The 11,876-nt window shown below is 48.0% G+C and overlaps 1 protein-coding gene across 1 annotated transcript; it reads left to right on the forward strand.

Moving 5' to 3' along the window:
- Positions 1-529: 529 nt before the first annotated feature.
- Positions 530-11,129, forward strand: DHRS11 (dehydrogenase/reductase (SDR family) member 11). Its single transcript, XM_009696259.1, has 6 exons — positions 530-737; positions 6,733-6,827; positions 7,287-7,416; positions 8,091-8,183; positions 8,844-8,909; positions 9,800-11,129. Exons 1-6 carry the CDS (start codon positions 618-620, stop codon positions 9,839-9,841), a joined length of 546 nt encoding a protein of 181 aa, XP_009694561.1. The 5' UTR covers positions 530-617; the 3' UTR covers positions 9,842-11,129.
- The last annotated feature ends 747 nt before the right edge of the window (positions 11,130-11,876 follow it).

The following is an 11,876-nucleotide window of genomic DNA, read 5'->3' on the forward strand; positions in this document are numbered from 1 at the left end:
GATTTGGTGCGGTGGCTGCCACCTCATTAACACAGGTGGCCAGCAGCAGCAGCTCTTGGCCTTTCATTTGCTTTATATCATCTAGTCTGATAAGAGACCTGGATGCTTGGAATAATTGTTGGTAATGGCTAACGAGGGATTGTCAGGCATGCGATTGCCACGTCCTTTATCCGTGCAGCAGCGTGGCAGACTTGCAGCCTGCTGCCACAGCAGTATTTATTTGTATTTTGCCAGCACCTGCTTACCTCGACCTGTATTGCCTGGGGTGATGGACGAGCACAGTCTGTCCTCAAGTTTAATAACTTAAAGGCTGAAGTGCTCAGACTCTCATGTATATTGATATTTCTTTTTTCTTAATTAGCATTTACAATGATTCTTCCCTAGTGCCTGCTTTTAAGACAGGCTCACCAGGAAGCCTGCTGTGTTTTGTTAGGCCTGGAGTGTGTTTTTAAGCAAATGGCTGGATAAGCTGCTCTGTGAGGAGAGGAGGCTGATGGCTGTTTTCTTCATTCCTTTCTTTTCCCTAGAAATTGGCAGCTGAATGCCAGAGTGCCGGCTATCCGGGGACCCTCATCCCGTACAAGTGTGATCTCTCCAACGAAGAGGAGATCCTGTCGATGTTCTCTGCCATCAAGACTCTTCATCAAGGAGTTGATGTCTGCATCAACAACGCGGGGCTGGCTCGCCCAGAGCCCCTGCTCTCCGGGAAAACAGAGGGCTGGCGGACAATGATAGATGTGAGTAGTGCCACTAGTAGAGCGGGAAATCTGCTAGGTTTTTATTTCTTCTGGCCGCCAGCACTATTGTCCCCATCTACTTATTTCACCTGTGCGGTGCTGACAGCCTGCTTCCCATCTGGCTCTGACATGGCCTGAGTTTGCTGATCGGGAAGTGGAAAGACATCGTGCACTGCTGAGCCACACGCCTTCACCTTGGAGTATGAAAACACCCAGTACCTTCAGTAGCATTTTCCCCTTTAGCTCTATGGCTTTCTAAAGGGTGATGAGCCTCACATTTTTTTCTTCAATAAAATATGAAATTGAATGCCAAGCACTGGCTTTTGTAGCTAATCCTTTTAGCTGTAGCAGTGGGTTGTAAAATGGGCAAATTCTTTTTGGCTTAAAAAGCTGTAATGCTTTTTGTCTTTATAGCTTAATTTTCTGCCTATAATTTGGTTAGAGCTGGATGTGAACGAGGAATTGGGAGTTTGTGCAAATGGTCCATGCGATTTACTAGCAGTGCTTCTCCCTGGGTCTTGCGGTCCTGAGTTGCTGCTGTGCATCTTTTTGGGACATCACCATCTTTTGTCATTATGTGATGGCCCTTTTCTGCACATAGCAGTGGCAGCCACAGCTGTGGGACCCCGGGCCAGTTTGCGTGCCCTTGCAATGGCCCTTTTGTACTGGCCTTCCTGCAGCTCTGGCTGGTCAGATGCTGAAACAGGAGCTTTTCACAAAGGTGATTTTCCCCTCCTGTACTACCTGCTTTTGTGCATGAAAGCATTATGCTCATAGGAACAGAAGTCGAACTCATGGCTTTGAGTAAGCCTTGTAGCACCTCCAGCAGCTGTGGGAGCTTGTCCTAGTGAAGGAAAAGACATGTCTATTTGAAAAGCTGCTCGAAGCTGTAGGCCACTATGTCTGACAGCGGAGTCAGCTGGGATCTGTCGGCTCCTGCGGCAGCCGGTGACTCTTCATCCAGCAGTAGTTTCGAGGGCTGTGTAAAGCAAAACAGAAAGGCACATCGAGGCCTCAAACTCCTGCTGTCAGGGCAAGAGCTGCCGTATCCTGGCTAATTAAGTTCTTGTTAGGATTTTGGCTGGTCTGCTGGCTGCTGTGACTGCAGCCAAAGCAAGCTCAGCTCAGCTTTGTCTGCCCTCCTAGGCTTTTATGGGTTGCCCAGCCTGGGTCACTGCACAACCGCATCTCCCCATCCCTGGTTGCCATGGAGTCTTAAAACAAAATTAAGTGTAGCTGAGGCTGAGCTGGTGTAAAGCAGGACACTTCCCAGTGCTGTCTCGCTGCAAGCCTGGCGCCGTGGGTCGCCTGTGCCTTGTAAACTCCTTGTCCTGGTCGCTGTGATCCCATCTTGTATGGATGCCTCCGCAGATGCTGCGTGTCCCTCGCACCCATTTGCCTTTGTTCTTCTGACCTTTTGTTCCTTGTAAGGTGGGCAGGCTGGGGAGACGCCTGGCTTTTGCCAGCTGAAGGCCCGTCCACTCTCCGTGCTCCCTTCCCTGGCTGCTCAGGTGGGAGTGCTCCCTGTATCTCGCCTTCCCCCACTTCTAGGGAGAAAGATTTTTGGAATGGGGATTGTCCTGTATGAGACACTCCAGTGTTGGTATTTACAGTGGCTTAAAGTTTGGGAGCCTGTGGGGTCCCCCTCCTTGCAGGTGCCACTGTGTGCACCCTTTGGAGATGCTTTGGGGTGACAGATGGGGTAAGAGGAGAGGCAGGGTAGTTCCACAAGGTCAGCGTTAGGAAACCAGGCTGGGAGCATGTTGTATTCCCAGAGGTGATCTGTACGGCTATACCTGCTCTCAGTGCTTGCAAAAATGCTGTTGTAGCACTGGGAACAGACTGAGGCACACCCAAGCTTGTTTCCTATACTGGCAGATTTTTTTTCCTCTCGCCAACTTCCCAGCAGCTGGTGGGTTTGCTCTTGACTTGTGTGTAATTGAATAACGCTCGCACCTTTAATGCAAAGGTGAAGCCCTGGGACACTCCAGAGCCAAACACCTCATGCACCTCAGCCTAGGCAGCCTGACAAGCCTGGGCTTTGCTTTTTAGCCTGCTGGTAAGCGGTAAAAATAGCTCAGGGTTTTTCCTTTTGCTGTGTGCCCCCGTTTTGTGGCTGCAGCCTCCCTGCTTGGAAATCTCGCTCTCCAAGTGTGCCGTGGCTGTGCAGGTGCCGGCATGGCAGCGGGGTTTGGGGAGGGTTCTGCAGTGACAGCTCTCCCCGCTGTGGCATGCCAGCCCCAGGGAAACACTTGCCAGGCCCATTTCTCCTACACGCTCTGAAGCTCTCGGAGGGTCAGGACGGGAGAAGGTTGCCAGCACCTTTCATGGGCCACTGGGCTTTGCAGAGCTGAGCGGGAGCAGGGTGGCTTCTTCCAAAGGTCCCTTGGAGAAAGGTGTTAGAGAGCAGCATGGTTTGAGACGATGTTGGAGGGTTTCAGGGTACTTCTGGGCTGCAAGATAGGAAAAGTTTCTAAACAGCCATTGATCTATTGATTTAGGAGGCATTAGGGCCTTAAATTAAAGGCATTTTTTTCTTTTTGGTAAATTGATTTTTGTTTGCATGCATTTTTTATGAGCTTTGAGGCTCTGTCTCCTTCCAGGCTCCCCTATCAGTATACCTGTTCCATAAAATTTCTTGCTATACATCCAACAGTTGAGACCATGTTACCATTTATTTTTTCCTCCTCTTTTTTTAATGTTCCAGTTCCTTATTGTCTGGTATTTATTCCCAAGGGGGGAGCTCCTTCTCCCTGGGCTGCAGGAGTCTCATGTTAGGAATCGTGTCTCTCTTGATTTACAGCAGCACAGAGCGCCAGCATTGCCAGCCAGCAAATTCGGCATGCGTGCAGGAGGGAGCGTGCTGTTGTGGGCAGGTTCTGACCCATCATCTTTTGGTTCACAGCTTCCCCCCTTTTCTCTCTCCTTGTTTGTGAGGTTGTGCTTGACATGAGCCTGGAGCAAAGTCCTCCAGCCGTGCCTGATCCGTGCGGGAGTAGCTGGGGCTGGGTGCTGTGCACACACTGACTCCAGGCTCTGGGATCTGAACAGCTCCTTCACATTTTACCTACTGACCTTTTCGGCCAGGAATTCAAGCTGAACTTTCCATTTGCACTGTTCAGGGCACAAAGGACTGCAGCACACATCCTCTCGCTCCTCTAGACTAAATGGGTTTGATTCTTCTTGGCATTACTCATTGACCAGCAAAGCTCTGTTCTTCCTGGTTTTATATACCATCTGTGCAGAGATATGTTTTCTGTAACGTACGTTTTCATATGTGCTTAGGAGCTGGGATACTCATTTAGATGCCTTAGAAAAGGCTGATTCTGGGAAGTGAAATGCTCAGTGCTTCCGGGAACAGGATCTTTTATGTTCGCCCAACCTGGCAACTGGAACTCATTAATTACTAGATAAATGTGCCTTCGTGGTTTCTATTGCATTAGCACACACAGGCGGCAGTCACAGACCTTCTGCCTTGTGCAGTGTGCTCCGCAAAGGCAGAGCGCAGATGTGTTGGGCATCTTTGCTAAGGGACCTTTGAACCTTTTGTTCTTAAAATAGGAACAAGGCTGTAAAGTGTCTTGCGTGGATATTTGTAACAATGGTGTTTCTCAAAATGATGCAGCCCTAAGCCTTGCTCATTTTCCAGGCATGGTTTTAGGTTCCTGAGTGCCTGTTTCATGTTTTGAAATGGGATTTCACCCAAAAATCCTGTGGGTGCTATTGAGAAAAGGCAGCGAGGCAATCCCAGCTCAACTGCCTTCCAGCCAGTTGTTTTGTTGTACCAGGATGTCTTATACAGGCTCTGGACTTTCCCATGTGGCTGTTGATTAGTATCTTGCTTTGCCAGTAGTTGTCAAACTGTTGTAACTCTACCCACGCAAGGAAGCATTGCTCAGCGTGAGTCACAGCCTTGGAGCCGGGTCTCAGGCTTTGGGCTGATGTTACCCTCTAGTGGGCTGCGGAGCGGGAGTGGGATCAGGGAGCAACTGCACCAAAGACACGGTGCCTGGTGCGTTCAGGGCATCTTGGGGCAGAGAGGAAAGCAGGGATGTAGCTTCTCATGAAGGCTTTTTATACTAGTAGTTGCCAGGATCCGTATCTGAAAGGACTGGCTCCTTACTTGGTTAGTGTATCAGACTGGAGCAGGTTACTCCCACTTTCCTTGACCACCTTACTGTGAAACCCAAAAGCCTTCAGATGCCCTGCCTGCTCTGGGCTTTGCTCCAGTACTGAGGTGCCAATTCTGCTCACATGTCTGCTAACTTTCTTCCTTGCACAGCTAAGGTAAATCTTCAACCTGGTGCCAGGGAATTTTATCTCTGTAGTTCCAGGTATGATGACTGAGATATCCGGCAGTGACTGTGTGCTCAACCAAAGTGCACTTGGATGAGGATGATGACTCTACTTGTTGTATTGCTTGGGTACTCCAAGATCAGACAAACATGCTATTTATCTATCACCAAGACAAAAACTCACAAGCGTGGCCTCTAGTAATGAATAGGAAATAACGACTGAGACAAAAGCAGTGACCGGAACATCCTTCAGCTGACCCGACTCATCTTTTGTGTGCTACTCAGTAATTGCGGCTCTCAAATCCAGCCCTTTCTGCCTCTTACTTTCCGGTCTCCAAACTAATGTTCCTCTCTTGCATGTCCTTTTGTGCTAGCAAGCCTGAGTTAGCTTGCCCCCTTCTTGTTTATAAGTTTCGCAGTGACGATAGTCAGCCCTCTCACGTATCCTTCGCTCGCTGTCCACATGGCCTTGTTCCTGCTGCTCCTCCCATTTATAGTTGCACCTGACTTCTGATTCATCCGAAATTTAGTTCTTCCTGGAGTATTTAGTTCACAGCAGTGTTTTTAGACCTGTCTGGCCTGCTCATTTAGTTAACAAAGTGACATGCCATTAGGTAGGACCTGCCAGTGTGTCCTGCCTTGAAATGATTACATCCTTTCTAGAGGGCTTCAGCAAACACTTTCTACCTTTCAGCCACTCTTCCAAATCTAAATGACTATGAACTTGAGCAATTAGCACTGCTGCTGAAACAGCTTGCTCATCAGTCGTGGGTGCTTTGTATGCCAGCTGGGAGAATTTCCATATCTCCATCTTCCTGGAAACTTTGCCTCTGTGTTTTATAGTCAGCAAATGCTCAAGACTTCTGCACGTTAACGGTGGCACATTGCAGAGGTGATATGGCTGAGTTTAACCAAGCCACTGTGTGCTGGGAAGTGCTGGTCCAAAGAGCAAGAGCCTGGAAAGCTCTGGATCCTGTTCTAAAGGGCTGGATAAATTGCCATGTCCTGTATTCCTTGGCTTATCCAGTTAGGGCTGAGGAAGACGCCAGCAGGCAGTATAACAGATCAGTGGCTTTCATATCTGCAGGGTTACTTGCCCGCTCTGGCCTTCCCCGTGGCACGATGTGATCTTTGGCTTCATTTGCGCGCAGGAAGCTCTTTGCTGGCCATGTGGTTTGCAGTGCCTCTGAGTGCCTGGCACTCTGACAGGCGCTATCTGGGGATTTCCTCGTTAACTAGCTGACCTAATTACCTGCTGTTAGTGTCCTATCAGCTGCCCAAACACCACTGTGCTCAGTGCTGTACAAAATCAACAACTCTGTCTCCTGGACAGAGTGCTGACTGTGGGGAGGTGGGTTTGCTCTCCCTTACGTTGCACTCTACCCTCACGCCTGCCCCTAAAACAATTAGGTCCATTTGTTTCTGGCAGAGGCCAAGACTGTCTCGCAAAACTGGGTATCTGTGCCTGCCCTGCCCGAACCCCTTGGGACGGCAGCCCCGAGCTTGGTCGCAGCGTGACGCGGGGTGTGCGGCAGGCGTGCGGTGTGCGAATGTGCATTTCCCTCTGTTGGCGTTCGTGGGAATTGCCGTGGGTCTGGGACTGGAACCTCCATCCGCCGCTTCGGGCGTGCGGGGGGCAAGTCAAAGGGTGCCAGGCAGGGCTACTGGTCTGAGTTTCTTCTTCTTTTCTCATCCCTCAGGTCAACGTGATGGCTGTAAGCATCTGCACCCGAGAGGCCTACCAGTCCATGAAAGAGAGAAACATCGATGATGGGCATATTATTAACATTAACAGGTACGCAAGGGGGGAAGGTGGGGTCAGCCGTGCCGGCTTCCTCCCCCCTGCCTTGTAGAGAGGATTTAAGCAGTGGAGCTTTAACTGGAGTGGGCTGATAGTGCCCAAGGAGGAGTTTTACAAGGATTGCAATGGTTGATTTTTTCCAAACCACTTTTTTTAACCTCTGCTGGTCTAAATGCAAGAAAGGCTGAACCAGGGAGAAAAGGATAATGCCAACTGCTTGTGATGGTGCAAGGTTGAAGACTGAAACTTCTTGACCAGCTCCAGAAAACGGCCGTGTTGAGAGGAGCCTCTGGTGGTGTGCGTTTCCTGCAGGAGAGGGGAATTCCTCACGTAGCCACCATGTCAGTGTCTCTTTCTGTGTTCATTATGGTGGTTTGAATATCCTGTTGGTTCCTTCTTGGGACTCTGCCTGCCTCCCACCTCTCAGCACTTTCCTTTCTGCTCTCTCCTCAGCATGAACGGCCACAGCGTTGTGCCACAGTCGGTGGTGCATTTTTACAGTGCCACCAAGTACGCAGTTACAGCCCTCACGGAGGGGCTGAGGCAAGAACTCAGAGAAGCAAAGACCCATATACGAGCTACAGTGAGTACTGAGGGCTCTCTTCCTCTCTCCTGCTTTTGTGGGTGGTAGAGAGCTGGCAGGCTTTATGGAGCAGAGGTTTTCCCTTTGGATAACAGGCAAGGAAATGCAGAAATGGTGATCAGCCCACTGGGAATGTTCAAGTCCTGTGGCCAACTGTCCCTGGCCCCTTCTCTTTCCGAGGCAGAGAGAGACGGAGGCACAGAAGGCATGGCAGCAATGAGCTGTATCAGGGAATAAACTTTTTGGGTGCACAAAGTGGGCAGTTGTTTGTCGGGGAGCAAGGGGGGCTCACGAGAGCGGAGGGAGGCAGTCAGCTGGGCTGTCTGCTCTCATTCAGAGCTTGCATCTCAGGAGTGATGTGTCCAGAAGTTAATTTGCGTTGCAAGCTTTGCCATCATTTTCTCTGCTTCTCTGTCCCTTTGGGGCCTGAAGGGGGAAGTACCCATCAGTGGTTCCCCAGAGGTACTTGCCACAACAAATCATTAAGGCAAAGCCTGCTCACTTAAACTATTCCCCTAGAAAAAGGGTGAGGAAGGAGAACAATAGAAAGGGGGCTGGTTTGTTTTGGCATTTTCAGTGCTAAAAAGTTTTCTCTCTTTTTTTTTTTTTTTTTTAACTTCTTTTACTGAAGGGGAATTACAAATCCTATTAGGATGTGCTCTGCTTTTTTCCAGTGTATATCTCCAGGACTGGTGGAAACAGGATTTGCTTTTAAACTTCATGATAATGACCCCGAGAGAGCTGCTGCAACCTATGAGAGCATTCGGGTAGGACATGGAGGAATGGAAACAGAGGGAAGTGGCTGTGATTATAGTTTACCTGTCTCTCTCCTGGCTAATAGCACAAGGAACTAGTTCTGCAGTGCCCAGTGCTTCCCAGGATGTTACCAGCATCCCCAAAGTCTCAACACTCAGACCTCAGATTTTGCACTAATATTTACACACTACGTAGATTTTTGTTCGGGTTCAGTTTCTGACTCCCTGTATTTTTCCTTTTGTTTTGATGTTCCTGTAAATAAATATCAGTCAGCTTTGACATTTTGCAGGCTACGACTTCTTTTTTGAAGAGAAGATACAATAAGCAAACAGGCCTGCACACGAAGTGTGAGAGCATGTTGTCTTGCAGGTGGCTAGCACAGGATTTCTTGTGCTTCTCTGGGAATTTTTGATAAGGATGGCAATGCCTGACCTGGCAGAATTACTGTGCCAGTAGTAAGATTATTCACAGCAAATGGAGAATTATCAGCACCAAACACATCCTTTTGTTAAATTTTTAATGGATTTTTTTTTTTCCCCGCTTGTTTGCATCTTTTTGACATGCCCCAGTGATGCTGTCGAAACTCATTATTGATGGTTAGGAAAGGAGTAATCTTGTGGTTTACTTTCTGAGGTTCCCTTTGACTAAGAATCTCTTTTCTGTCTTTTCAGTGTCTCAAAGCTGAAGACATGGCTAACGCTGTCATATATGTCCTCAGCGCCCCACCTCATGTACAGGTAGGCTGTGGTTGGGTTGGAGGGCTCTGCGGTGGGTGGCTGGAGGAGGAGAGGGTAACTGCTGCCCTGACAGCTGCTAATCAGCGTTGCAGTGGATCCAGCAAAGGCTGCTCTGACCCCAAAGGAGGACTTTGTGAGGCAGGGGGAGCAGGAGGGATACGGGCTTGTTTTGCCCTTTTTTTGTATGGTGCCATCTGAGATTTGCTGACAGTCTTGCAGCTGAGTCAGGTTCTGCCAGTTGCCAAATGACGTGTTGGGCCTGATCCTGCCAAGTGCTGTGCACCTCCCCAAGGGTGGTGTGAGATGCTTGTGCTGCCAGAGGGGCTTCCCTCCTGTGAAACAAGAAATAAGCTACCAGCTTTGAGCTGGAGCCAGGAGGAGGCAGGAGCAGTGTCAAAGTTTAGTACCTGCAACATAAAAGTTCCTGTTGCAAAAGCAAACTTTGATCATGAGAGGTTTAGCAGCCCCTCATGTGAACTCTACTCCTTTGGTGCAAGACATGGCTGTCTTGACACTGGGTCAGCGGTGATAGCCCGCCGCCTTGTCTTAAGAAGATTAAAAAGTCCTTCCCGTGGCTGATCAAGCAGTGCTTCTTCTTGTCCCTCTGTGAGCAGGACCAAACTAAAGACTTGAACCATGAGAGTTTGTAATCGGTGTCATCTTGCACCTTTTCTGCACGTATTTGTGCTTTTATTCCTTCCGCTAAAGGCAGAGCAGTCACATTCACCTTTATTTCTTTCTAATATCTCAGTTAAGCAGGCTCCTTTCTAGTCACAGGAACTTTCTTCATGTGCAGCTTGTCACTGTAATGATGCAGCATGAAAGTGCCCAGTGCAGGACATAAAATGGACTTCAGGGCTCCAGTAAAATCCTATGTTGGTCTCTTCTAGATTGGAGATATACAGATGAGGCCCACGGAGCAGATATCATAGCAAATGAAGACGACCGTGAGCAGCACCGTGTATCCACTCCACTTCGAACCCTCTGGCAATTCAGGGTTTCGTCGGCTGGCTAGCAACGTTTTAATCAAGTACCAAGGATCATGTTTGAAGAATTATTTTTCTCTCCCTCTCTCTGAGCTGGTGTGGGTGCTGAGCCAGTAAAAAAAAGAAAATAGTAGTGGGTCTCTTTCTCCCCCACTCCTTTGTGAAACTGCTTAAGAGTAAAATGTATTTGAAAATAATGCAGGGAAGTGGTTTGTGGAAGATTGTTCTCTCCAGGCTGGTTTATTCTTCCTTTTGCTTTCTTTTCAAGGTTTGTTTGATCTTATTTGCTGATGCTGTGACTGGACATAAGTGAAGTGGCACAAGATGTTTGCCAGCTTCAGTGTGCTTAGGGTTTGAGATTTTCAGTGGATGTCATACATGAATCCATCTAATTTGGGGGTTTATTTTAATCAGATTGATTACTGATGGTAATGATGCATGTGATATTTTCTACTTCTTTCATAGTCCAGTGCCCTAAACCCAGTGTACAATCTCACCCACCTCCCAAACCCTCCTTTCCCGTTCACATGAATCATGCCTGCCAAGTTTGAGGAAGCATAAATGTGTGTGCTTGCTATTTCTCTTTCTTTCTAGGTAGGTAGGTAAATAGTTGGAGGAAAAGTACCTGTACTTCTGCAGGTTAGGATGATCATCTAAGTGGCATAGTTACAGTAAGAGTGAGTTGTTTGGTATTTTTAATAAAAACTAAATGTGTGCTGTCTTGTGATCACCTCTATCCTTGGTATCATCTCCCAGCATTCTTGATGTTTTTGTATGTGGTATTTGCATGCATTGACACTTTTCTGGAAATATTGATGGGTCTTAGAAAGATGTATGGTGCTGTTTAAATGCTGGTGCTGATGAGCTGGAAAAGTTGAAAGTTTGTTTATATGCAGAGATACAAACTCGGAGAGAGAGAGAGAGAGTGAAATGAACCATGCCGAAGCTGTCCAGAATGAAAAGATATTAGTAGGGGCATTTGCCTACAAAGCAGCAGGTAAAAGGTCTGGTTCAGATCTCATATTAGTTCTATGCTGGTGCAGCCCCATTGTTTTGCTCTGGATTTATTCTCACTTGAGGGAGAAGAGAATTGGCCTCAAAGCTGATACGTGCAGAGCTGGAGACCACTTAAGTTGTCTTAAGACTTGTGGTGTGGCAGAAACACGTCTGTGTGTAGTCCAGCTTGCTGCAGAGCTGTGGAGCTGTTAACGTACATGTTGCCTTAAGATTGCAGACTCGCTCCTGCTGCGCTCTGGGCTTTCTGTAGTGTTTCAGAAGGCAAATGCTGGTTTAGATGGAGTAGGTACGGTCAGTTCATCGGAGCAGAGGATTGGGAGCCAGAGAAACTTGGGTTGGATTGTTTTGCTTACACCAGTATAGCTCTGTGGGAGTTCATCAGTGTTATACCACTATGAGGGAGACCAGAATTGGGCCACTACATCATGAGTTTTAACTCCCTATATAGCCTTGGGCAAGTCACTTTACCTCTCTGCCTCAGTTTCCCCATCTGTAAAATGGGGATAATAATACTTACCTACCTCACAGGGGTGTTGTGAGGACTCACAAACTTTTGTAAAGCACTTTGAATATGAGAAGCGCTATGTAAGTGCTGAGTGTTGATGTGAAGTATTATTATTAAGTAAATCTTGTGATACATAGAATTCCTTGTGCCAAAGGTGAGCGACTGTAGAAGGATACAAGGAGAAAACTGGTAAAACATTCCTTCGTAATGGCAAAACAAAGGCAATTTGCCCCTTTTTTTCCTCTTTATAAATACATGCTCATGGTGTATCCTGTCCATTCCTCATCTGTTGCCAGTTTCTACTGGCAAGTACACGTAGCCTCGTCTCTGGATTTGGCCTTTTAATTTACTGAGAGTGAAATTCATGCCCCGTGGTGAAGTCTTGCATGACTGTAGTGCAGTGCGCTCCTCCACCTTGCTGAGGCAGTGGCTTTGTGTGGGTTCTGTGCACAGAGCTGG

Source organism: Cariama cristata, unplaced genomic scaffold (genome assembly GCF_000690535.1).
Source record: "Cariama cristata isolate BGI_N322 unplaced genomic scaffold, ASM69053v1 scaffold7690, whole genome shotgun sequence".
NCBI lineage: Eukaryota > Metazoa > Chordata > Aves > Cariamiformes > Cariamidae > Cariama > Cariama cristata.